This window comes from Barbus barbus (genome assembly GCF_936440315.1).
Source record: "Barbus barbus genome assembly, chromosome: 8".
NCBI lineage: Eukaryota > Metazoa > Chordata > Actinopteri > Cypriniformes > Cyprinidae > Barbus > Barbus barbus.
This window is the reverse complement of record NC_136736.1, coordinates 4,468,041-4,494,580: the sequence shown is the minus strand read 5'-3', so window position 1 is coordinate 4,494,580 and position 26,540 is coordinate 4,468,041. Positions and strand designations below refer to the sequence as shown.

The 26,540-nt window shown below is 36.1% G+C and overlaps 1 protein-coding gene and 1 pseudogene across 2 annotated transcripts in view; one reads left to right on the top strand and one right to left on the bottom strand.

The window, feature by feature from the left end:
- Positions 1 to 16,732, bottom strand: part of LOC306873418 (glutathione S-transferase C-terminal domain-containing protein-like) — a 51,811-nt pseudogene extending 35,079 nt beyond the window's left edge. The window contains exons 1-5 of the transcript XR_013785836.1: positions 16,665 to 16,732; positions 15,844 to 16,304; positions 14,018 to 14,448; positions 10,581 to 10,840; positions 5,806 to 5,899 (exon numbers count right to left, since the gene is read on the bottom strand). The product of XR_013785836.1 is annotated as a glutathione S-transferase C-terminal domain-containing protein-like (transcript). The remainder of the gene's footprint in view (positions 1 to 5,805; positions 5,900 to 10,580; positions 10,841 to 14,017; positions 14,449 to 15,843; positions 16,305 to 16,664) is intronic.
- Positions 16,733 to 18,600: 1,868 nt separating this feature from the next.
- Positions 18,601 to 26,088, top strand: LOC306873640 (phosphatidylcholine:ceramide cholinephosphotransferase 2-like). Its single transcript, XM_079423068.1, has 6 exons — positions 18,601 to 18,669; positions 20,274 to 20,836; positions 22,008 to 22,125; positions 22,386 to 22,539; positions 22,746 to 22,912; positions 25,359 to 26,088. The coding sequence occupies exons 2-6, from the start codon at positions 20,409 to 20,411 to the stop codon at positions 25,542 to 25,544; spliced, it is 1,053 nt and encodes a 350-aa protein (XP_079279194.1). The 5' UTR covers positions 18,601 to 18,669; positions 20,274 to 20,408; the 3' UTR covers positions 25,545 to 26,088.
- The last annotated feature ends 452 nt before the right edge of the window (positions 26,089 to 26,540 follow it).

Sequence of the window (26,540 nt, the reverse complement as noted above, 5' to 3'; positions counted from 1 at the left end):
AAATTAAATTAACCATCAACTGTTGGCACCAAAGCACTGCATAAGGATAGATATTTATAAAGATATAAAAACCCAAATCCTTCTTCACATGAGAAAAATAACATTATCAGGTTAAGAAATTGACACACATGAATATTCATTAGATGGCATTTTGAAAATAACAAGACTGCTGTATTGCACTCAAATTCATTACTCAAACATTCCATCAATTAGTAAAACTCATTTAAAGCTCTCAGGAGTGTGGCCTATATCGAAACCGCTACCAAGTTGAAAAAGTGCTGATGAATCTCCAGTTGGGACCAACAAAACTGCAAGCCAGCTTTGACAGCAACATTTAATTGGTATTGATTAACTGAACCAATCTAACTGAAGAAATGGAGGCTCAATTAATCAAACAGAACGAAATATCGGCTCCTGGAAGGGTAAGTGCCATTTGTACCTGGCACATGCATGGGGGAAAAAGAGGGACCTACTTCTTCAATTATCTGGTGAATATAGATAATTTTCAGAATCAAAGATTTGGCTCACTTTCAATCCACGAGTGTGAATTTGAATTGAATTGGCCACAATCCACACAAAGTTGAATTGGAATGATAGGAGGAAGAACCTTCTGCAATTATTAATAAATGTAATGCATTCTGGGAAATGAAGTGTTAATTTAAAAAAATTTTTTTTTGAATATGATGAAATATTTAAACAAAATACAAATTAATATACCTATTGGGTCATCCAAAATATATCAAATATACTGTATATATATATAAAAAAACTTTTAAAACCATTTTTGAAACTTTAAAAAAGGCTTTTTCAAGCAAACATTCAAAGTTAAAAATTAATTATATGAATTTCAATTTATTTTAATTCTACATTCTGATATTCAAACTGGAAATCCACATCATGTTTGTTTTTAAATTTAAGAGCTGAGGTGGAATTTAAAAGGTATTTTCAGTTCAACTCTGAACGGTGCTTTGAGAAGTGGGAGCAACAACACTGACTAATTCAGGTACAAGTCAAGCTACAGTAATTCTTCACAATGCTTCTAAATGTGTTAATACAGGCAAGCCACTAAAGTGAGCAATAATGGGCAAAGCAGCATGTAATCTCTGCCTCAGACTGCACTGCCACAGAATGCCTGATGCAAATTGCACACAAAAAAATGGTAAGAACAGATTGAAATCTAACTAACGAGCTTCTACAGTTTCCAAGTTTCAGGGTGCATAAGTTATTTTGAGTCACCAAGAAACAAAGTCATGTCTGCAAGGTTGCTACAGGGTTGCATGCCAGCCTCGTACTGTGCTGATCACTTTTATAAGTCAGCCAAAAAGGTCTCTTCCTGTCTAAAAACCAGTACCGACCGAACCTTTGCCAGCTGTCAAAGTCTAGCTCCTTAAGATGAAACAGCATGTGTCTTTGAGGGTTTAGAAGTCATTTCTAAGTCATTCAATCATGTGACTGAGCAATAATGCTTCTTTGAAGGTTCTGGAGGCTTTCATTTGACCTTCCCTCCTCTATGGCTATAAACTGTCTAGAGGTGAAGCATTTCAGACAAGTAGTTGCCAAAACAGGCAGACGCGTCCGGAATGCACCTCCCATGTAAACGGCCCCTTCCCACATAAACACACTGGAGTGTCTTAATGCTCAACAGGGCCTGTGTTGACAGTGGAAATTAATTCACATTCAAGGCACCACCACCAACCATGCTTCCCAGGTGGCCCCCGGGGCTTCTCTCTGCTCTGTAGTGGTGACAGCGACTAGTTCTCTCTCCTGCTTTCGACAAACTGCATAATAGACACCCTGGCGATGCAATCCTCCCACAGACTGCCCTCAATTTAAAACAATATTTATCAGCACTCTGGAGGTGGTTTGCAAAATGTGGGTGGCAGTTGCAGTAGTCTCACAAACGTCTAAATATTTAGCTAAAATGGCTCCCAAAGAAAATGGTCAATAAATAAAATTTGTTCGCTGCCTTTTTGGGAATGGAGCATGTCAAATTTCCAAAAACTCCAGTGCCGAAGCCAATCTCTCAAATGAAACAGGACTCTGTAATCTTGTCCATACGACAGCTCCTCTATAGACATGCCCACGCACCAACATCTTATCCAATGACGCAGACATTGAAACTAACACACCCTGAAACAACTAATTGCGGGTAAAAATATTACAAGAGAAGCATTCTGAATGTTCTATGAGAACATGGTGTTAACATCATTACACGCATAGTGGGAAAATCACGCTAGGATAATATTAAGTCTGACAACGTGAAGGGGCCTAAAACAGTGCCTTGAGGCACTCCTACACTATCTTCTAGTTAGGAGCTCTACTGACTAGCACTTAAACATCAGGAAACCATGTTTTCCTTTGTGTGGGAAGGCAGGATCTGCTGACTGCACATCTAAATGTCTGCTTGAGTAATCTGGTTTCAAAGTTAAGATACAGCAAATCAAGAGTCAGAGCTCTGGGCGGCACAGGCAGACTGCTGATACATTTTCTCCAACGGTTGCCGACTATGATAATCCCATAACAATGGAGCTTGTCTTCACTCCACAGGTTACCTGAATGTTAAAAGACAACAGGAGCGATTAGTGGAGTGCTGTAGCGATAGAGGATTCATAACAAACAGCAGGACATACAGGCCTCTCTTTTCTTTCACCTTCTCTCTGTTACCGCTCATGAATTCAGCACTTGAAAATACATTAGAGGGAGGCATGTGTGGGCGTGTACTGACAGACAGAGCTACTATAGTAAAGGAAAAGATGGTACCAAATAAAAGCTACGTACTTTTGCATGTGGGGGTTCACCTAAGTGCCTATGTTCAGAGTGTGTCTTGTTCTCAGAACTGTTTTCTCTGAAGGGCCCTGCATTAAAACACTAGAAAATCAGCAGCAGAGGCAACATGATTCATGGACCATCAAAATGCCCAGGGAATTTGTTCTTCTCAGCACATTGCAGACAATCATTTATACTCTTTCGGGAGTTCATCTCGGAAATAGAGTTTGGTGCAAATGTGAACAAAGCAATAGAAGTTCACTACAGACTGCACTAAACAGAAAAAAATCTCCAAAAAAAAAGCCTCAAATAATAAGTAGTCTCAGAATGCAAGTGGAAGATACTCAGTTATTATTTTGAGAGAAAGTAAAAATCATGAAACTCTCCTTCGACCCTGGCAGGAAAAGGCAGTTACTTTGGACTTACAGTACAATACACTGAATATGTCATATGGGCTAAAAGGGACTCAGAAACTGCTAACTAAACCATTCCAAACCTGTATTTCCATTTACTCATGGAAAACAAAAAGAGAAATATGTTCATGCTGCTATATTCTATGCAATGCTATTTTGGGGCTGTCAAACACCAAAAAGAAAAAATCAAATAAGCACGATTACAAATGTGATGTTGATTTTATTCAACAGTTCAATAAACAATAAGTTAATATTAAGAGACTTGCGTTTTAGACACCATATTGCCTGTTTTTGCTCCATTTCGCCAACAAAAAATAATTCCAAACAGCACTGTTTTGCGTCTCTGAGCAACATGAAGGTGTTTCGTTCCTGAATGAATCAACCGTTAAATGATTCGGTTCAGTCGCAATGACTTGTTAACAGTGACTTGTTGCCACCTACTGGCGATTTTAATTTCGCATTCAAAGTATCTTTTCATTTTTAAAATAATTTCAAATATCAGTATTCAGTGTTTTATGTTTCAAATATCAAAACATTATGCATTTGTAACTGCAGGTTAAATCACTCCATGTCCCTCTGAGCTGCATTAAACAGTGTGTAAATACTAAATGCCACTTCGCAGGCAGCTTCTGCAAAGATAAATTTTGTTGATACTGATTTCATTTATTTGGTAATGTCTTATTATTCTAATTGACTGATTAAATGTAACAATTTGATTCAAAAGATGCACACTTTTAGAAAAAAATGGATTGATTAAAGGTAAAATTGCCCATAAAAGGTAAAAATGAATTTAAACTTGTATGAAAAGATTAATTTCTATCACTGATGTGAACTGACCACACAGAATATGAAGAATATCAAAAACTGCAGCCGTCCACAGTAGTCAGATATCAGCACAATAACACACTCGGCAAAATATTGTCTAATTATCGTTATCAAAAAAAATCCTAAAAATATCAAGATTATATATTTTTTTCAATATCGCATACCCCTACACATCCGTAGTCCATATGTATCATTCACTATATTGCAAGTCAACTGAAGGCATATGTTAGCTTCATGTAAGAAGCAGACCAAAATGTAAGTATAATCTTGATTGATAGCTGTACATACATGGAAAAGAGCATCTTAGGCAATCTGCAATAAATATCTCCTTTTGTGGTCCGAGGATGAAAAAAGGAAGCCATACAGTTTTTTTTTTCATTTTTGGGGTGACCTATTTCTTTAATATGCAGGAGGAAAAAACCAAGAAGAGAGGATCAATGTTACTTTAGTATCATTAATATACTATTATAGTTTTTAATTAATATTTTGATTAGATTTTAAGTAGATAAAGTTTTAGCAATAGCGCTGTATGTTTTTGTCATTTTTATTAATATATTTTTAATGTGTCTATGTAGTCCTTCTATTCATTTTTATTTCTGTTTTAGTTATTTTATTACTTCAAATTTAAAAAAAGAAAAAGAAAATGAGACATGATCATGACATGAGGCATCTAGCTGAAATAAAAAAAAAAGTTAATTTTTTTTTTTGTTTTTGTTTTATGATGTTTTATTTAGTTTAACATTTATTTTAAGTTACATTTTTTTTTCTTTATAATAAATTTTAGTCTTAGTTTTTATTTTAAAAACTAAGCTGTGTCTTTATGCCCTACTCTCCATACATATTTGAGATTGGTATTTCTTTTCAAAATCTTCCCTCAAAAAGTAGACAATTAGGAATCAAATTTCTTAAGCACAAACCCTAACATCTTTTTTGTTTTGTTTTTTTGTTTCTTTCTTACCAACCAGAATTGTATGTAGTCTTTTGACTCAAGTAAATTATGCTCTCAGGAGCATGGGTCGATGAGGATTGTTCCCAGACTCTTTAAACAAACTGGATTTCTGTCTCTCCATGGAGCTCACTCGATGGTCTGTGCGAGGAGATTGGCATCTCGCTCATTCCTGGTGAAAAAACAGCTGCCTGCTGTTCGAGCTAGTTAAGACCCCAGAGCACACGCATGAATATTCTCCGCTCAGAAATACATTTCTACAGGTATGGCATTAATTTACTTTCAAAAGGTCAAAGCAATGCCTATGTAAGAGACAAAAATGCTCCAAAACTGTTTTTAGATTATGCATTCTATGCCCATCAATCCTAGACATTAAATCTGTCACTACATCAATTGTTGAAATCATATCAAAGCCAGTTCTTTTGTAGGCACTGTGTGAAGCAGCAACAGTTGAAAATGAAATCAAGGAAACGAAGGAAGGGCAGCAATACTGTTATTTCTTTGACAAGTAAATTACCTGTCAGGCATAGTGGATTACAAATTCAAATGCAAAAAAAGCAGGAAAACAATTCTCAACATCCTTATAGGATTGGCTGATGGAAATAAGACAAAACAAGGTTTTATTGATACGTAGAGTAGAGAGAGACAAGGAATAAATGAGAAAAAAGGAGAAATGCCTCTTCTGTGTGTCAATAAAACCTTGTTTTGTGTAAATGCATCAGCTGCATGACTACCAAAATCGTTCTACACCAATATTTCAATACTATGTATGAATCAAATAGATGCTTATCACAACTGGCATATTAAGAGTGAAGGCTTGTGTTGCACTCGTGTGGAAAATTCACCCAAGGTTACCTTCAGTGGGGTTGACAGCTGCCGGTAGGCTCTCCCAATCAACTGTCCATGTAGGGCAAGGGTGAGCGGCATAAACAGCGTCTATCCCATTCTCCTGCAGGACAAAAGAACATATAAACACAGGTTAAACCATAGACTACCGACAGAAGCCTCCAGGCAACTTTTCACACTTCCTCAGAACACCTGTGACAAGGTGGTAATTAAATCAGGAACCTGTTACAGAGCAGTTCATCCCACTATAGAAACTCCTTTAAAGGTTGAAGTCCTATAATTGATTTGACATTTTTCCTAGTTGGTACTTAACCATCAAAGAGACCTACATTAATGGGTAAAAATGTGTGCTATTTTGATTATTCTAATTGAGAATATGAGATGTAAACCAAATACTAATACATGCAATGCTACAGACGTAGAAGTAAATATATGGTGTTGTGCTGAGGGACTCTATAGGGTACTTTTTTAGTAGCAATGACAAATTTTCACCAGTCTGGCAAGATGAACTCATTATTCACCTGTTTAGAATTAAATTCATTTAAATTAATACCAAACAAACTCATGCGGAACGGGGTGAAGACAGAGTGAGATTGGTGTTAAAACCTCTAGGAAATGTTTTTGTTTAACAAAAGTACTTAAGTAATTAAACAAATAGTTCAACCATTCAGGTTAAAAAAAAAAAAGGATCTAAAAGAAGACTAAAGAATCACACTAAAGAAAAAGACACTATATATGAAGCCAAACTCTGTAAATAAACTTTGATTCAAGCAACTTTGAATCATCTTGTGACTTATATAACTCATGCAATATTACAGTAGTTATCAGTAGGCTACATATTGAGGTAAAAAGCAATTTTAACGAACTCTTTATATTAATATTATATTACTTAATGAAAAATAATGTTTTAAGTTAAATATACAACTAGGGATGTTCATTTCGGTTATTTTTCCTAACCGACATCCGACGCTCGTGAACCGATTATTAACCGTTAACCGACAAGATTATGTTAAATTAGAACTAACATTTATGCTACTTTATAAACAGGTTTTTCCACAATGGAAGAATGATCCCAGGGCAGTGTATTGTTTTTCTTCTCGATTTGAATATGTTATATTGCAGGTGCTTCAACCTGATCTAATGTTTTGGGGTTTTTCTCTCTCTCTCTAAAAAACTTTTTTTTTTTTTTTTTTTTTTTTTTTTTTAGGCATAGGTTATTTGAACCATGCAGCAAACCTTTTCAAATATTTTGATAAATTACTGAAAAATAAATAAGTGACTTTAAACCGTATAACTGATATTATTAATCGGTCAAAATTCTTATCGGTCGGTTAACGGTTAAAATGAACATCCCTGTGGTAACCAAAACACTGTCACAGTATTTTCACAGTGAATTTCTAGCAACCGCAGCTGCCAGATTTTAACTGCAAATTTAACAGGACATTTTTTAATATTAAATGGTATTACAAAAATTATCACTTGGCTGCATTTCCTTCATAATCTATATTGTTGGATACTTTCACTATCCATAATAAAACATTAATTTAATTATAAAAAAAACTATTTATGCCTACATACAAAAGATCAGTAAAGTCATAAAAATTATACAATCAATAAAGTGAAAACACACACAATAAAAACAAAAACCCAGTCTAACAAAGCTGCTTTCTAATACCCCTGCAAAACTGAAACTCTCATTATCTTTTATATAATTTCTTAAAAAAAAAAATAAAAAAAAAAGATTTATCTTCTTGCAATGTAGGCACATTTTTAATTTATTTGAAATTTGCAATGAACACAAGAATCTTGCTAATTATTAAAAATCATTCCAGATGGTCCCAAAACAAGATTATAAAATAGAGGATTCCAGTCCCAGGTTCTGATTGGTCAACACAACATTCCAGACATGCTCAAATGCACAAAATAACATGCAAATACATTCACAAACTGTATTAATTCTTGGAGCTTGTGAGTTCTCTTGGTTATTGATTTAGAATAGGTCTGGTTCTGGTTGTTAAACAGTAGCTAGTGATGGTGCATCTCTGTTTGCTGCTCTGTCATTACAAATCCAGGCTGGCCATAAGGTTTGGCTTTGCGGATGAAAATGTAATTTGCTCTAAAGCAATGAGCCACCAGCAACAGCTGCAGAGCAGACCTAAAGCAGAAAGCACGCAGCCTGGAAAATCCCAACGGACTGCTATGCATTAAGAGAGCCTTCTGAGCTCCAACTCATTCACACACACCAAATTGATATCCACTAGCGTGACGGGAAATATCTGATTTATAGTTGCTGAATGCCAGAGGTGGCAAACACCAAACACGCACACAAGAAAAGCTGGAAGTGAAGTTCTGCAGCAGGCCTGAAAACTCGACGGCAGCTGTGTGTTTTTATCACCTGCTGGGGACCCGACTGCAGCACTGTGGTCCGGGGCAGACAGAAAAGAGACCCAGCATTGTTACTCTGTTTGCCTCTCCTGTGGGAGTCGTACAGCAGAAGTGTATGAGACCACTGCGGGTTCTTTACTCATTATCGGCAGATTTCTGCACCGATGAAGTGTTGTTTGAGTTTGTGGGCCGTTTAGATGCTGGGTAAATCAGCAGGTCTGCTATGGAAGTGGTGGGAAATTGAATCAAGCAGGCAGAAGACTGCACAGGAGGTTATGGATTGAATCAGCGGTTCCTCCTGGGAAAAAGAGAGCACTCATCAGGACACAGTAATGATGTCACAAGCTGAGCTTTCCTGGAAAACAGCCTTATGGGTGCATTATTATCTGGAAAGGTGAGGAAACATGGGGGGCTATAGCTACAACAAGTGATTCATCATAAAGAAACAACAATATTACAAGTGCTGAATTACAAAGTTGCAAAATTGGTGGGAAAACCACAAACTAGTACAAAGTTACAGGGGTAAAAACAGCCCTTAAAAAGTATATCGGCGGTATACGATAAAGTAACATTATCAGATGGTAACACCAAGGCATTTTGATACTGTATATAGTGGCCCCGATCCAATTTAAATGCTAAATCAACTGCTTTTAATATCTTTATTTAAAATAAAAACCACTTGCAACAATATTTTTGTTATATAATGTATATAAAGACATGCATACGTTTTTAAGTGTGACGTAAATACATTTTTTGCCATAATCAAAGAATATAACATGGTAAATGTCCAAAAACAGGTGTGCTATTAGTTTTCTTGTTGTACAAGAAAAACAGCTCCTTGGTTAATATAGTTAAATGTTTCAGACGTGTAGACGCTTGATTGACTTGCTATACGATCACTATGGTTCTTTTTGTTTAAGACCAAACTCCATTGAACACTTGTGGTTAAACATTAGCCCGCCTTTGAGGACAAACGTGCTTGAAAAATGTATCACCTGTTTGTAAGGAGAAGAAAAATGGAATTAGGTGAACTGTGAGAAAATAATAATTTCTTTCACAGTTTTGTTATAATCCATCACTATTAATTAAATTAAAACATGTGGTGTATCGGTTTCTTAAAGGCAATGAAGATAAATGAATCTGGGACTTATTTTTCAAATAAAATTAATGGACCAAAATATGATCCCTTTTTAATTATTCTCTTTTTAATCGAGGAAAACTTGAGTTTTGACTCATGAGAGTCATTTATTTCAAAGGCCTTAATATCAATTCAGTCTCAATGAAAAGTGTTCAATAAAAACAAATCTTAATATTTAATACCTAGTTGCACTACTGTTCAAAAGTTTGAGGTTGGTAAGTTTATGTTTTTGAAAGGCTGCATTTATTTGATGAAAAATGCAGTCATACAGTAAAATATTACTACAATTTAAAAGAACTGTGCTATTTTAATATTTTAAAATGTAATTTGTTCCTGTGATGCCAAGCTGATTTTCAGCATCATTACTCCAGTCTTCAGTGTCACACGATCCTTCAGAAATCATTCTAATATGCCAAATTCATGCTCAAGAGACATTTATTATTATCAAGGTTGAACAACTAAATAGTTGAGCAGCTGCAGAATTTTTTTTGTAACAATTAGGGATGTTCATTTTAACCGGTTAACCGACCGATAATAATTTTGACCGATTAATACAATCAGTTAAACAGTTTAAACTCACTTATTTATTTATTTTTTTTCAGTAATTTATCAAAATATTTTAAAAGGTTTGCTGCATGGTTAAAATAAGCTATGCTATGCATAGCTAGGCTATTTTTGTTCCCCTCACTCCACAACAAATCCTTTCAATTAACAGTAGGCTATTTAGAAAAGAACAACAATTAACAGATCAGTAAATTTCATGATAAATGTAAGCATTTCTTTATATGTTAAGGTTTATCCGTTATAACCCTCCACATATTCTTTATCAAAACTAATGAACGTCAGACACACAGCTGAAAGAAATCACAACACTTGTCGGAGTCAGACAGCCCCGTAATACCAGCCTCCTTAAAGTATCAAGTGGCAGGGAGTCCCATCAGTTAAGAGCGAGTCAGTACGGCTGCTGTTCTGCCTCGCTGGAGTGCATAAATCCTTTATCATCATGGTTCAGGCCCGCAGTGGCACACATGACTGCCGTAAAGGGACGAGAGCACAGCACTGAACGCATTGAGAGCAGATCGCTGTTTAGGGATTTTGTGAGTTCGCCACTGACAGGTTTAGTGAAGTGGCAAAGAGAAGCGCTTGTGCGCGGCATGTGTAATCTCCTTCCTTGAGCGGGAAGAGTTAGGGAAAGAGGAATGAGGAGAATAAAACGAAATAAGAGAGCGGGAGCAAAAGAAAGTGAGTGAAATTCAATTACTTGCAGTTTGGTGAGAGTTGGCCGCGGGCCCCCGACGAAGGGCTCTTGCTTGAGTTTTGGCCCTTCCTGCTCTGCTCCACTGGGTCGTGGGGCCTCCGGCTGGGGAGGGCAAGGGTCAACCGTGCTGAGACTGAGGAGGGCCATCCCACAATCCTTTGCAAAACCCTCAGTACGCTGGGGAGCTCCTGTACACGCTGGTACCATCTCAGCAGCAAGGGGAGATGGGAGAGGGTAGAGGGGATGTGCTTTTGCAGAGAGATCTGGAACTGAAAGAAATATTATATTATATTATTTATAAATAGATATATATTATAATTATTATTATAATATTAATTAATATATCAAAATAAATCTGGGTATGAAATTGACATGAAATTAAATTTTGCATTGCGAAAATGATGATTTTAGGACTGTTCTAAAGATCAAATGTTTTGTGTTGTAATATTTTTTGATGACAATTAAGCACACTTATTGCAGTGCAATGCAAAAAAATATTTAAATGGCAAAATATTCATGCGTCTTGGAATCATGCAGACTTTTTATTTGTAGGAATATTTAAGGTGGGGTATGTATTTTTTCAAAAACGCTTTAGAAAACTGAGTCAGGCCGAGTACCAAAACAAACTTGTAGCCAATCAGCATTAAGGGGCGTGTCTAGTCATGATGTGGAGGAGAGAGGCCTGCGATCGGGCGCCAAGGTTGCTTTGTTTCTTCTCGATAGGTGAGTAACATTGGTTTTGCTTAGTTTCACAGAACTAATAGTTGCCTGGGTTGCGTAATTATGTGTGGGGTGGAGCTATCAAAATAGGGGCGAGACCCTTTTGGGGTAGGGGCGTGTTTGTTTTGGTGATTAGAAATATCAACATTGGCTACCAGAAATCACTTACCCCACCTTTAAAATATTATTACTTTTTTTTTTTTTTTTGCATTGCTGTCATGCCTGTCACAAAAAATTACAATACAAAACATTCAATCTTAAGAACAGCTCTAAATATGGGCATTTTCTTAATGCAAAATTCTTAATTTAGATAAATAGATAGACAGACAGACAGATTATTATTATTATGGTATTTTTGTGAAATTCAGTCAAAACTGAAATCAAAATCTAAAAACATTTTTTACACAAGTTTAAGAATAGGTCACATTTCAGGAAACAATGTACAATTGTTATGGCAAATGGGCGAGACAGCAGAGGATCTGCGTGTATGTTGTGCTCCTGTGGAGTTTCCTAAAAAGTGTGAATGCATATTAAAAAATGCACGCTGACAGCGAGGCACTGTGATTTAAGTAACCCATCAAAATGTTGTGCCCACTGAACCGAGATCAGCTCCAGCTCCTATCAGGAAAGACAGAGAGAAAGGGATGAGGAGGACAGAAGGAGGGAGACATGCTAGACGGAGTGTGAAACTAGGAGGCACCGATGCGCCACTGACCACAGAGAGCCAAGAGCAAAAGAACGACAGGAGGAGAATGAACAGTGCAGAGAGGAGAAAGAAATGGATGACAGACACACACAAACTTCACCTCAAAGACACACCACAGGGTTTCTGAAGGGACAAAGTCTCTATGATATTCTGCTCCCTAGCTATCACTTCAAAGTACGTCTGTGGTGTGGAGGTCTATGACTAGAATACAGTAAGGTATCATTTTTGTCCATAACCCTGGGAATGAGCAATAATAGTAGTGATGTATGACTAATAAAAATGTAAATCATCAAAAATTGTAATAAAACCCAAATAAGCATTAAAGGAATATTAAACTGCTGTATGCTCAATCAAGTCTTTTTAGGTCATCCCTCTTTTTCTTCACAATACCAAACTGGAGATTACAGTTAGGCACTTACAATGGAAGTGAATGGGGCCATTGTTGATTTAAAAGCAGAAATGTGAAGCGTATTATTTTATAAAGGCACATAAATTATTCTTTGAAACAGTCTTAGGATTTGAGGGCTTAACGCATTGCGGTGTCAAACTGGATATAGCTTTACACAAAAAAGTTAGCAAGTGATTCTTTCACACTAAAATTACACTAATGTTTAGGTTGTGTGGAAACACCACTGAAACAGTATAGATGTATGTGTGTGTATAACGTCATATATTTTTACTGTTTCTGCAAGTGTAAATGCATTACTGTATCCCAGATCTGCCTTTATTTTTTAAAGAAAAATAATTTTACAAGGTGAATCACAACATTATAAAACTGAGGTCAAAACTGAAATCATGAGTCGGCACCGATAGCCTTTTGGGCAGCAAGCCAACATAAAGTGCCGTCGCACTACAGCCGTCCCGAGTTCAAATCCCTTCCCAATCCCGCCTCCCTCTATCTCTCTCAGGATACAAAGAAAAACATTCATATGACCCCCCTCAAAAAAATAAATGTTTAAGAATAAAAACCGAGGTCATGTTTCAGACTGTGCACTTAAGACTGTGAACCGTGTAATGGCTTTACAAGGGAACGAATTACAATCCCATGAAGCACTGCAAATGACAATAAATGACAAATGAGTTTGAGACTATTGGGAAACTGACTCGTGTCATTTGCAGTGAGTTGATGGATGCTAAAAATGTGCTTTTAGCATGATTTGCTTGTTTTCGGTCCTCTGACTAGTTAAGATTTCTCTACAGAATCCTAGGTAATGTAGTTTTCACCTGACAACTGGGTCTGACATATACCATCGATCAAAAACCTCACAGCAGGTCTGACTTTAAAGGTTTTTAAGTTTGCATTCAAAATCGAATCAAAAGAAAACAAATGGGATTTTTCCAGAACTGTTGTACAGTTAGAAAAGAGTCTAACTGTATGCAGTGGAGGATTCTGATTGGCTGTCAGATATTTTAAACTTCATCAGCTGGAGAAAAAATATGTTTTGAAAGTGATTCCAACAATATTGTTCCTCTGTATCATTACCGATATGGCTGTGGTGTGGACTATTTTCATTGAATTAGAATGATTAAAACTTCCTAGTTATATTGTTGTTTGGCAGGCGATATAACTTCAGTAATGCTGTCTGTTGGTGTAATGCCTAATGCAGTTATCCTAATAGCTATCATTCTTGATGAGAACAGGCCTTTCTGCCACTGCCACAGATTTGCTGATTCTCAAGAGTAATAGCCTAACAAACACTGGTGTCAGACTGCGTCAAGCTCTTAGACTGAAGGAGTTCAGGGACATCGCAGTGCAAAGAATCTAATTCACCATCCCATGCAACACTGATCCATTTCAATTGCAGTAGAACCTACTGGCCTTATTTAATGCAGGACTGAGAGAATCACCTTGAAGTAGGAGAAGTCAAAGAGGCATGAGAGACGTCGGTGTTTGATATAACTTGAAAGCACCTGTGAGCCTACTGCTAAAATGAATGAATGACTGGCTCTCTTTGTGAGGAATTGTGATTTATATGTAATGAGATAAAAACTGCTTTCGATTTGTTTGTTTTACCAGGTATAGATGGACGTAGGGAAGTAAGACGACATCAGTGAGAGTGAAATAGAGCCCTTCTGCAAACACATGCTCCAGCTCCGGCAGGTCTGTGGTCTTGACTTTCCTGATGTCAGAGCGCTCCCTGGTGGAGGGAGCAGGAACTGCATCCGCAGAGAGCTTCGCCAGAGCTCAACACCTGGATGTGATTCATTCGGATGACTCTTCGTCTCTGTATTAGGGCCTTTAAGTTGAGAATTGCCCTTCTTCTGCTGTTGTAGCTTCTGTCGGCGTATCTTGTCATCATTGTGGACCTTGACAGGTTCCCCTAACCTCTGTTCTAAGTTCAGGATCACAGCAGGAAGTCGACACATCTGGTCTTCAGGGTTTCATAAGTGTTGCTCCACTGCAGAGGGAATGTCCAGCTCACACAGTCTAGTCCACTGACTCACCTGAGAATCAAAGCGAGTTAGAAATCACTTAACCGATAAATGTGATGTACGACTCATGAATTATATATGAATGGATACTGTGACATGCCTTTGTAAATTTCCAGAGTTTCTTATAATTAAGCAAACTAACAATGCACAGATAGTGAAATTGTGGCTAATAACTAAAATCTGATCATTATTGACATAACTGGTCAATAACTACTAAATGTCTGATGTTACAAACCTATACTATTTTGTTAATAAATTTAAATAATTAAAAGCACATAAAAAGATTACCTTTTTGCCATAATTGATAACTATCCCTTTAAATTGGAGCTGGATTATTTATATTAATCTTTAAACAAGCAGAAACAGTTAAATATGCAATAATGGCAGATGCAATGAAATAAAAAATGCTTATATCAGCCAATAATCAATATGGTGCATATGTATTGTTCATTTCTACAATAAACCAGTGTTATTTTAGCATTATTTACATACTATTATAGTATTTATGAATATTTTGAATGAGCTTTTATATATATTTATGATACTTTTTCTATATTTTTCAATTTTCATTTTCACTGGTCTTAAAGACGTTTCCAATGCTCACCAAGGCTGCATTTATTTGATCAAAAATACAGTAAAAAACTGTAATATTGCAAAATATTATTACATATTAAAATAACTAGCTTCTATTTAATTATATTTTAAAATGTCATTTATTTCTGTGATGCAAAACTGAATTTCAGTTAGTTGCCAAGGCAACATTTTTAATTGTCATTTCAAATTTCTTAAGTTTTTCCATTTGATATTTCAATTTTATTTATTTTCACTGACTTTATATTAATTACCAAAAACAATTTTAATAGTTTTATTTAACAATAACAACACTGCAGTCCCTTAAAGACACAAAAACTTCATATTTGTTTCTCTGGTTCTTATTTGTTGTCCAAATCATCAGATATGACCCTGGCGTATATTTGAGGTTGTCATAGGCTGACTGACACAAAACTTCCCGAAAACGTCTTCTATAAAAATTGCCTTAAGGTATTTTCATGCCAGAAATGTTGCTAATATCCGACAGACATGACTGAAATAGGTGTCCTGGGACATCACATCTGTCCCACTGACAGCCCAAGGCTCTAAAAACAGCGAAAAAAGAAACAGGAGAGCAACCCAAGTTTGTTTTTGCTCTGTTATGCCTTATAGCTACTATCTGCAAACGCTGAGCTCAAATGTCAACATGTGACTGTGTAATTCTGCGATGCTGAACTCTAAAATTTAAGTGATTGCACCTGTCAAAACATGTCAACATGCTTGTCACCCTACAGCTACTCTATTAGTTCACACTTTTGACTACTCAATGAGATTTTAAGCACTTGTCCTCCGGTTGTTTTTAATCTGAAATCTCACCTCGGCACAAGCCTTGAGACAGGTATTCTTGAAGCCCAAGAGTGACGCCACATCCCTGCGGCCTGGCATCAGCTGGCATGCTCTCTGTATGATGCGTCTCAGTACGACAGCAAGGCCAGCTCTGCAAAAGCAAGCGCCAGGCTCCAGCGCAGCCGGGAGACGGCACATCCTAACCAGCCCTGGCAGCTCGTCCCTCCTCACTTCAGAGACAGCCAGACCCCCGGGCACCAGACCTGACAGGGATGGCAGGATATCTGCTTGATCTGTGACCAGGTAGATGTGGAAAGATGAGCACTCTGTGTATGACAGGAGGAAGAGGACGATCGAGGAGTTCAGGGGAAGAGACACAGCTCTGTTCACAGTGGTCACCTCCAGATAGAGGTTCTCTCTGTCTTTTTGTGGCTCAGTTTGCTTCATTCTGACAGTCTAGTGGAGGGGAGGCCACATGAAGAGCTTGAAATCTGCAAAAGAAAAGAATGGATGCATTAAAATGTGAAATCTGAACGTTTAGGCAGCATAATGCCAGGGACAGGCTTTATTATGAGAATGAATTTCTGGAACAGTTATAAACAGGTGTTAAGAACAATATATCAAATCATGTCAGTGATGTTTAACTATGTAGCATGAAGTTTTGGCGCAAAAAAACAATTGCACATACATGTAAATGGTCAAATAGTGTATTTTATGGTCTTTAGCTGTATTTTAAGTTACTTCAGTTGTTGTCTGACTCGGTTTTCCGTGGCCTCACGACATCACTAAGCACAACAATCACTAAGAACTGACAAATGAAAAAAGAAATGACAAAAGAACGTGATATGTACCTACATACAGTCTTTGAATTGAGCAACAACAAAAAAATCCACTAGGAAACACATGCAAAACTCTCGGTGTTACATTAAAAATAGTCCGACTATAAACCGACAAGCGCGTTTGAGTTCCACCAACGCTTTACTTCACTACTAACATTAAAAAAAATAAACTTTACAACAGTGTTTTATATATATATATATATACTGAGGCACGTAGCATTCGCTGTATGGCATTATTCCAGTTATTTACGGGGGAACTTTGCAAACCGAGGCTTCTGTTCATTTTCCAGTTACAAAATAATGCTAACATTATTTTGTGTAATAATTACAAAATAATGCTAACATTGTGTAACATAAACTATGCTACACAAAACTATTTTTAATTATCGACACATGTGCGTGAATTATACTATAAACTGTTCTCGAGTTTTTAAAAAATGATTTTGTATCTGTTTTTGTAGGCGCAATTTTTAGACACTGGGAACAGGAAAATCTATTTAGAGCGCATTATTGTATAAATTAAAATATCAATATTTGGACCAGCGTCAAAGAATATAGAAGACGATTTACGTAACGTACGGCATGGAGAAGTACGATATCGATATTTTGTCCCACCTCTACTAACTTTGTTTTGTTTTGTTTTTTTTTTAGCTCTGGCTTCGTGTTTTTGCACCCAAAGGCGGGTTTCTTTGGTATCCTAAAATAAAAGATTTAAAGCTTAATGTTCAGATTTCATAGTCCTGAACACATCTAAACTTACATTACACTGTTTCTAACATGTAATATCTCAACTTAAGATCATTAAATTGCAACCATCATCTCTCCTATACTCGGGTGAGGCACCGTGGTTTAGGCCCAACCAAGGAGGCGTACCGTAAAACCTTCAGAGGGTGTTTATATAGTTCATAATTTACAGCTAAAGATAACTTTATGGTTACTCACACACACACAAACATGTTGGTTTCACTATATCAGTGAGGACATCTCATAGAGGTGATGATGTCTGCTAAACTCATACCTTAAACCTACGCAAACCTGTTGATATCAGTATGGCTTGAAGTCTAAAAAAATGTTTTAGAGTGATTTTAACTCCTTTCAAATATTAAGAATTGCTTCAAATGTCCTTCAAAATGGACTTTTTGGCATATTTCACTATATTTACCTCTGTCAGCTTTCAAAACGGACAATTAGTTTGTTAATTCATCTCAACATAATGTTTCTATTCAAGTCTGAATCAACTAAATACATTAAAATACATCAAGCATCAGAAATAACTCGTAAGGTAGGAAATGCAACTTTTTTACAGTGTAACACAAGGTTACATTTAAAACGGTAATATCTAAAGATTGGTTTTGAATCCACATCCACAAAATTTTCCAGGAAGTGTATGTTAGTGTAGTATGCAATTGTGTATTCACGTTCTTTATTTAGCACATGCTTTTATGCAAACGACACACACAAGTATGGAATACTACAAATTCAGTAAAGTATGCAAGTTCAAAAACACAAGTTGCATGAGTGTGCCTGAAAGGGATAATATAATCAACTCAGAGCACGAGGAGAAAAGCCTTTCTCTCTCATCTCTTTAAGTGTGAGGCGGGGTCTCTTCGTTTTTTTCTGTCCTTTCCTTTGATGCTGAATTTATCCTCCACACGAGATGGGAGGAGAGGCCTTGAAACCATATCATTACCAATTTGTTTGCGACCGGGCACTGCTGCTCCTTGGGAGAAAAATACAGGTTTGGTCTGGAGGCAGGAGTCAGGGCTGGAAATAGCACGGAGGCAGGGCAGGGGACACACGGAGTGGAGCCAACCAAGCCATCCATTTACTGTCTCTGGGAGCATGTGGAAGAGATTTTCCCCTGCCAGGTCTCCACCACAAGCATCACCATTAGAGTGCAGGGTGGAGACTGGGAAAACATGCCCCTCTGAACGTGGAGGGATGAAGAGAAGTTTCAGAGGAGGAGTGTAGGACCGATAGAGCTCAATTCTGCAAGTAGAGCTGTGGGACACAACAGGCAAGTGATTTTGAATTATAGAAATCACTCTTTAAAGCTCTTTGTGAGAATGATTTGCTTGGTAAAAACTCTTTTAGTCTGTTTTGATCTGTAATTTAGTTGCATCCACATAATGTAGTAGTACAAAAAGTTATTAGAGATAATGTTTTTTTTCTCTCTTGTTGCAGTACAGTGAAGCTACAATCCAATGTTCATTCGGGGCAGATTTGTAACCAGAACTCATTTCCAGTGTAATTATATTTCAGCCTAAATTGATTTGGAGGAAATAGATGCCTTAGTGATTTGTACAATCCATCATTCTTCCTGCATGCGTCTATCCTGAAGCTCTGTTTACGGTTTGTAAATATTGTATGTCGCTGTAATGAGGGTTATTGAGATGCACTTTGGGTGTGATGGAGCAGAGATCTTCTCAGACCAGAAAGCTTTCAGATAAATAGGCTGTTCCTGACTTGCTCTTGTTTCTGGGTTGAGAAGTCACTGCTGGACTCAGACCTGAACACGGATGTTTTTTTTCCCCGTGTGGCTTTTCTCTAGATGGCAGTTTGCACTTTTGTCAGATATTTTGGCTTTTAAATGGTATCCATTGCTTTTGTTTGATTGCATTGAGCGCATAAAAGAGGGTCAGAGGATGTTTCATATATAGATGAAAGATTTCTAGCCAAAACTTCAGACTTACAGGAATATAAAAAGTGTATTAAAATCGTACTTGCCTTTACAAATTGGGAAACTAAACAGCTAACCAGTTAATTTATCATATAATAATATTGAACATTTTGAATGCCATTTATGCATTAAATTTTTCAAAGTGAATCTTGATAAATATTGCGTATTAGGTTATTTTTTTTACAGAAACTGCTGAATTGCTGTCATGAAATGGAATGAAGTATTATAAAAGTGTTAAATCAGCCATTTGGCCTTTAAAATGTAACAGTTTACTGTTTATTATTTATTACTATTTATTATAACATTCTTATCTTTTTATTATTTGAATATATTTTAAAATTTAATTTATTCCTGTGATGCAAAGCTGAATTTCCAGCATCATTACTCCAGTCTTCAGCAGTGTTGGGGGTAAAAAGTAAAAAGTAGCGAAGTAACGTAATTAGTTACTTGTTTAGGGAGTAACGCTATATTGTAATGCATTACATTTCTTCAGAAATCATTCTAATATACTGAGTTGCTGCTCAAGAAACATTTCTTATTGATATCCATGTTGAAAACAGTTGTGCTGCTTAATATTTTTGTGGAAACTTTTTTTTTTATGAATAGAAAGTTCAAAAGAACAGCATTTGTTTTGAAATATATTTTTTGTGACAATATAAAGTACTTCATTGTCACTTCTGATCAGTTAAGTATTCATTTAAAGTGTAAAATTAGTACATAAAACAGTATGTGCATTTCTTTGGCATACTCTTTTGTTTTAATGTGAAGAAGCATGTCAATTATGTATAGCAGTTTTGCTTTTAAATGTTTGGCCTGTGATATTCATGGTTGAAAATAGCCTATATTGATTATTAATGTGCATGCTGAAGTAACACTTTTAATGGTCGTATATGTCTATAATATACTTCATTTAATGTACCTCTGTTTTCTTTTTTTAAAAGACTGTTCCAGCCACATCATATGAGAGCTGAAAAGGCAGGCCTTTCATTATCACCGCAGAGGAGAGTAACCTACAGTGCCTTACAGGAGAGAGTCTTGGCAGGAAGTCAGTCATTAGTGGGTAGTTGTGGGTACTCATGGCATCGTCAGACCACCAAGGAAACAAGGACCCCGCAAACACAGATGGGACGCCGTCCCCTGGCACATCTTGCCCCGTCCACAGCCACGCTGCTGAAGAAGCGAAGCGAAACGGCTTGAGGAAAGCCCTGGTCAGACATCGAGACTATGTCAAAATCTCCATACCTGAAGGAAAGGGCAACCGATTGCCATCTGAGTGGTGGAAGACGTTCATCGCTTTGTTTTATGCCGTGTTGAACCTGGTTTTGACCACGGTTATGATCACAGTGGTTCATGAGAGAGTACCACCCAAAGAGAACAGCCCACCGCTGCCGGATAAGTTCTTTGACTATATAGACCGCGTGCAGTGGGCGTTTACAGTGACTGAGGTCAATGGAATGGTTCTGGTGTCTATATGGTCCATTCAATTGCTCTTTCACAGATACAAGTAAGAGGCATCACTCAACATTATACTGATGACATTGTAGCCTGTCAACCAGCTCTATTAGATTACATTTAATGGCTTGTTGGGTTTATGTTTAAGAGGATATAGAGCAGGGTGAATGCAATAGGCTTGAGGGCAGTTATAAAAAATAATATTGCATTGAGGAAATCAGTCTAATGAATATCACCCAAGCCCTTGAATGGCATGTTTCATAAAAATAGTACAAAATTATAGCTGAAAAATGTTGGATGGTCTCTTGCAATATGACCTTAACCTTCAGAAAATGTTGTTCATCAATTTTGGTCGAACGAAATGTCATTTATGTTCTATTTACCTTATATGAGGTTTAGCATTGTTAAATAAATATATGTAATATAATTATGTGTGTGTGTGTGTGTGTGTGTGTGTATTAGTGCTGTTAAACGATTAATCGCAATTAATCGCATCCCAAATAAAAGTTTTGGTTACATAATATAAGTATGTGTGCTGTGTATATTTATTATGTATATAGAAATACACACACATGCATGTATAATATATACTGTATGTGTGTGCATTTATATGTACATAATAAATATACACAGAACACACACATATATTATGCAAACAAAAACTTTTACTTTGGATATGATTAATCGTGATTAATCATTTGACAGCACTTATTACACATATACATATATATATATATATATATATATATATATATATATGTATAGGTGATGTGAAACTTAAATTTCCCATAAATTATAAATAAATATGTAAATATTACAAATATTCAATATCGTTCCATCATTTTTTATAACTTTTGTAACTGGGTTGAATGCTTGATCTTATTGAATTGTCAACACTACAGTTTTAAAAATTAAATTTTCAAAATGGAAAATGGAATTATTTACTTGTTTTACAAAAATCTTATTTTTTTATTTTTTTACAAAAATAATAATCAGTTTAACAGACTGAACTTAATGATGATAAGATGTGCGATTATTATGAAATCTAATCATCAAATCTAATATCTAGTAGTTCTCATGGCAAAGAACATGTGATTTGTACCCTAGTTATTCTCTGTTCATGGATAGAGCATTATAAAAAGTATTTGTAAGGCTCTGCATTCTCAACCTAACCCACATCTGTTCAATAATGACAAAATTGTATTTTTTTTTGTTCCATATAGGGCTATTATAGCAAGAAGATATTTCTTCATTTTGGGCACATTGTACATGTATAGATGCGTGACCATGTACGTCACCACTCTACCCGTGCCTGGCATGCACATGGTCTGTGCACCAAAGGTAAAAAATGATTTCAGCTGTCCATCTTTGTCATGATCCCCTCAGGATCTTATACCTAGATAATGCCAGATAAGCAAAAGCATTTGGCTTTTAAATCTGTAATATCCTCTGCCATCCTCAAGACAAATATTGCAGTTTTTACAAGCCTTTACAATATCAGTTTATGGAATGATATTTCAATTCACGATTCGTGTCACCAAGAGTATCTTTCAACATTCAATATCCTCACTCATATCTTCGTTCCTGCATCTCTCATTCAGCTCCACGGAGATTCCCAGGCAAAGCTGCAGCGTGTTCTGCAGTTGCTCTCTGGTGGTGGATTATCAATCACCGGATCTCATCTGTTGTGCGGCGACTTCCTTTACAGCGGCCACACTGTCATTCTCACACTCACATACCTCTTCCTCAAGGAGTGTATGTCACTTTCTCAGAAGGCAGACTTTATTTTAAGACACAAATAAAATGACTGTCTGCTAATTACAGACTTGAGGTCACTGTAAGCAATTTTAGATTCTATTTTTAGCCATTCAGAAGACATTGAGGCACTTTCTGACCGTTTGTTTTGCATGTTCACACAGCAACCCAGTATGATTCACAACTGATTCTTTGTTTCTCTCTAGATTCTCCTCGTTCTTTCTGGTGGTACCATCTTCTGTGTTGGTTAACGGCTGCTGTGGGTGTCGTGTGTATCCTGGTGGCCCATGAGCACTACAGTGTGGACGTGGTGGTGGCGTATTTCATCGCCACCCGACTGTTCTACTGGTATCACACTATGGCTAATCTGCAGGTACACATATCAGTAATATGAAATAATAGAAATGCTCAAATAAGGCTTTTATTAAAGGGATAGTTCACCCAAAAATGGAAATTATGTCATTAATTACTCATACCTCATGTCGTTCCAAAACCATAAAACCTTTGTTCATCTTCGAAACACAAATTAAGATATTTTAGATGAAATCCAAGAGCTTTCTGACCGTCCATAGACAGCAACGCAGCTCAAGGCCAAGGCCCAGAAATGTAGTAAGGACATGGTTAAAATAGATCATGTGACATCAGTGATTCAACCTTAATTTTATGAAGCCATAAGAATACTTTTTGTCAGCAAAGAAAACAAAAATAACTACTTTATTCAACAAATTCTTCTCTTCCGTGTCAGTCTTTGACATACCTTCATAATAGTACCACAACACTTGGAAGAGACACGGAAGACAAGAAATTGCTGAATTAAGTAGTTACTTTTGTTTTCTTTGCGCACAAAAGCCGTAAAGTTACGGTTGAACCACTGACATCAGATGGACTATTTTAACCATGTCTTTACTACCTATCTGGGCCTTGAACTTGTCAGTTGCATTGCTGTCTATGCAGGGTCAGAAAGCTCTCAGATTTCATCAAAAATACCTTAATTTGTGTTCCGAAGATGAACGAAGGTCTTAAGTGTTTGCAACTACATGAGGTATGAGTAATTAATGACAGAATTTTCATTTTGCTGTGAACTATCCTTTTAAATAAACTATCCTTCCTATAATGTATTTCCAATGAAAACATAGCATATCAGAACAGATTAATATTAGCATCAGATGATGTCAATGATATGTTTTTCACAGATGAGAATACATAACTTGTCAGAGTGTATACACTACTCTTAAAGTTTTAACTTTAATTTATGTATTTTGTTAATATTTTTGAAAGAAGTTTTTATGTTCACCAAGGCTGCATTTATTTGGTCTAAAATACAATAAAATAGTAATATTATGAAATATTATAATAATTTAGAATACCTGTTTTCTATTCTAATGAATTTTTAAATCTAACTTATTCCTGTGATGCGAAGCTGAATTTTCAGCATCATTACTCCAGTCGTCAGTGTAACATGATCCTTCAGAAATCATTCTAATATGCTGATTTGCTGCTAAAGAAACATTTATTTTTATTATTATAAATTTTGAAAACAGTTGTGAAAACAGTTTTGTGGAAATGATGACTTTTTTTCAGGATTCTTTGATGAATAGAAAGTTAAAAAGCATTTATTTGAAGTAGAAAACATTTGTAACATTATAAATGTCTTTTAATGAATGCTAAATCATTGCTAAATAAAACTATACATTTCCTAAGAAAAAACCTCACTGACCCCAAACTTTAGAATGATTACCTCAAAGCTGTGAAACATAAGCTAAAAGTCACTAAAACGACACTTCATGGGTCTAAATGTGTTATTTTTATGTTAAAATACGTTCTTGTTTACATATTTTGATATATTTTCATTTTGCATATTGTTGATTTTTTGACCTCCAGCCTCATGTAGACAGCTACAAATACACACATCTGAAACCAAGGGAAGCTCTCAGTTCAATTTGTGATTTAGATTCAGGGTGTCATTAAACTCAAGGCACCAAAACGGCACTAAGCCTTTTACCGAAAGTGTTTACATGACTCAGACACTGAGAATATCCAAATCCATTAGGCCGAGCTTTTGAAAAATGACTCCCTGATGATGGTAAAGTGCTGCACATTCGATTTCTAGCACATCTAGATATTTTAAACAGGAAAAAAAACTTTCCAACTATCAAAACACATCATGTTTCTTTATACTGATACAAGCAAAGTAGCCAATGATATTAGAACTGTCATATCTCAAAAAGGATATTTATGGTGGCTAAAAAGCATCCACAAAATAATAATAATAATACAAATCTGAAATGCAGTGAGCGATTGAGACTTTGGACTGGTGATGCAAATGTCAACAGGTTCGATCCCTGACAGGAGAGATCTCAACCACAATCATGTCTGTGTCCTGAAGTGGCTCCAGGGCTTCTGTCCTCAATGATAAAAGCGATTTTCATGAAATTGCTAAATTGCTTTGGATCTAAAATGTCATCGCAATGCAACTAACCAAATTTCCCAGAACTGCTTTTTGTAATTGCAACTATAGTGCATTTATATCATGTGCATCACCATTTACATTTATTCATTTAGCTGACGCTTTTATCCAAAGCGACTTACAATTGCTATATATGTCAGAGGTCGCACGCCTCTGGAGCAACTAGGGGTTAAGTGTCTTGCTCAGGGACACATTGGTGTCTCACAGTGGATTCGAACCCGGGTCTCTCACACCAACGGCATGTGTCTTATCCACTGCGCCATCACCACCATGCATAACAATGTTCTGTTTTTGTGATTGTTTGAATTTATCCTCACTATGATATTAATTCATATAATCCTGTTTTCACCAGACTTTAAAGTGTTCTCCGAACAACTACCTCACTCACACCTGGTGGAACCCCGTGTTTAACTTCTTCGAGAGGAATGTCCAGACCCAAGTGCCCTGTTCTTTCTGCTGGCCAATCACATGGCCGCCTGCCTGTCTGAAGAACCCCTGTAAGAAATATTCCATGGTGCAGAGCGGACGGGAGGAGTGATGCCTAGACCAACATGTGGAAAAGTTTTGTATTTCGCTTGTGGCTGTCTCAGTGTTTACACCGTACCAAAGAACAAAGACTGTTTGGCTGTTGTTGCTAATTAGATCTCTAATAACATTGGGCTAAACAGTTCAAACTCAATATTATTTGACAAGTCATTGTTGATATTGTTACATTAATTTATATTCAGTCAATGTGGACATTTAAATAAACACTTTTGTAAGTACTGGAAGGGCCGGCTGAAAGGGTTATGTTTGGAAAATGATGGATTTTTGGAAAATCTCTCACTTTCTGTCAGAACAGATCTATCAGTTTGTGCATGCTTCTTAGTCATATTTCCCTTGTCTGTTTATTAAATTGTCATCTAAAACATGTTTGTCATAAAAAGTGTTGGGTTTCGTTAATTTTATGCACTATTTTATATTAGAAATGCATCCATTCTTTTTCTAGTGATTCATGTCAACTGTTATTTCAGTTTTTTATGTTTATTTTCAGTTTTTTTGAATATATAATGACATTTTATGGAAATAAATGGTTTACATTAACACCTAGTGTACCTCTTGTTGCATGAAATTCATAAACACTTCTTTAGACCTATCAAAAATGTTTATGTGATTGCCAATTTTTAAAAAGGAAAATGAATGCATAACAATGAAGATGTGCTCAAACTGTCACAATAACTATTTAACTGTTTATTTACATAATTCTTAAGATTATAATTATTATTAAATAATTGTTAAACTGCATTACATTTAAAAAACTGATACTTAAGTTATAAATTAGGAATATTTTGTTATAAATGTATTAATACATAAAGGGTTATTATTATATTAACCAAAACTGAAAACAATTCAAACCATTAAAAAAAAAAATTATTAATAGAAATAGCATTTTGTTAACCTTACTGTAGCTACTAAAATAAATAGATCTGAGTATAATAGTCTGAACAGAATAGAACAGAAGAAGACACTGACTCATTAGAATAGAATATAACTG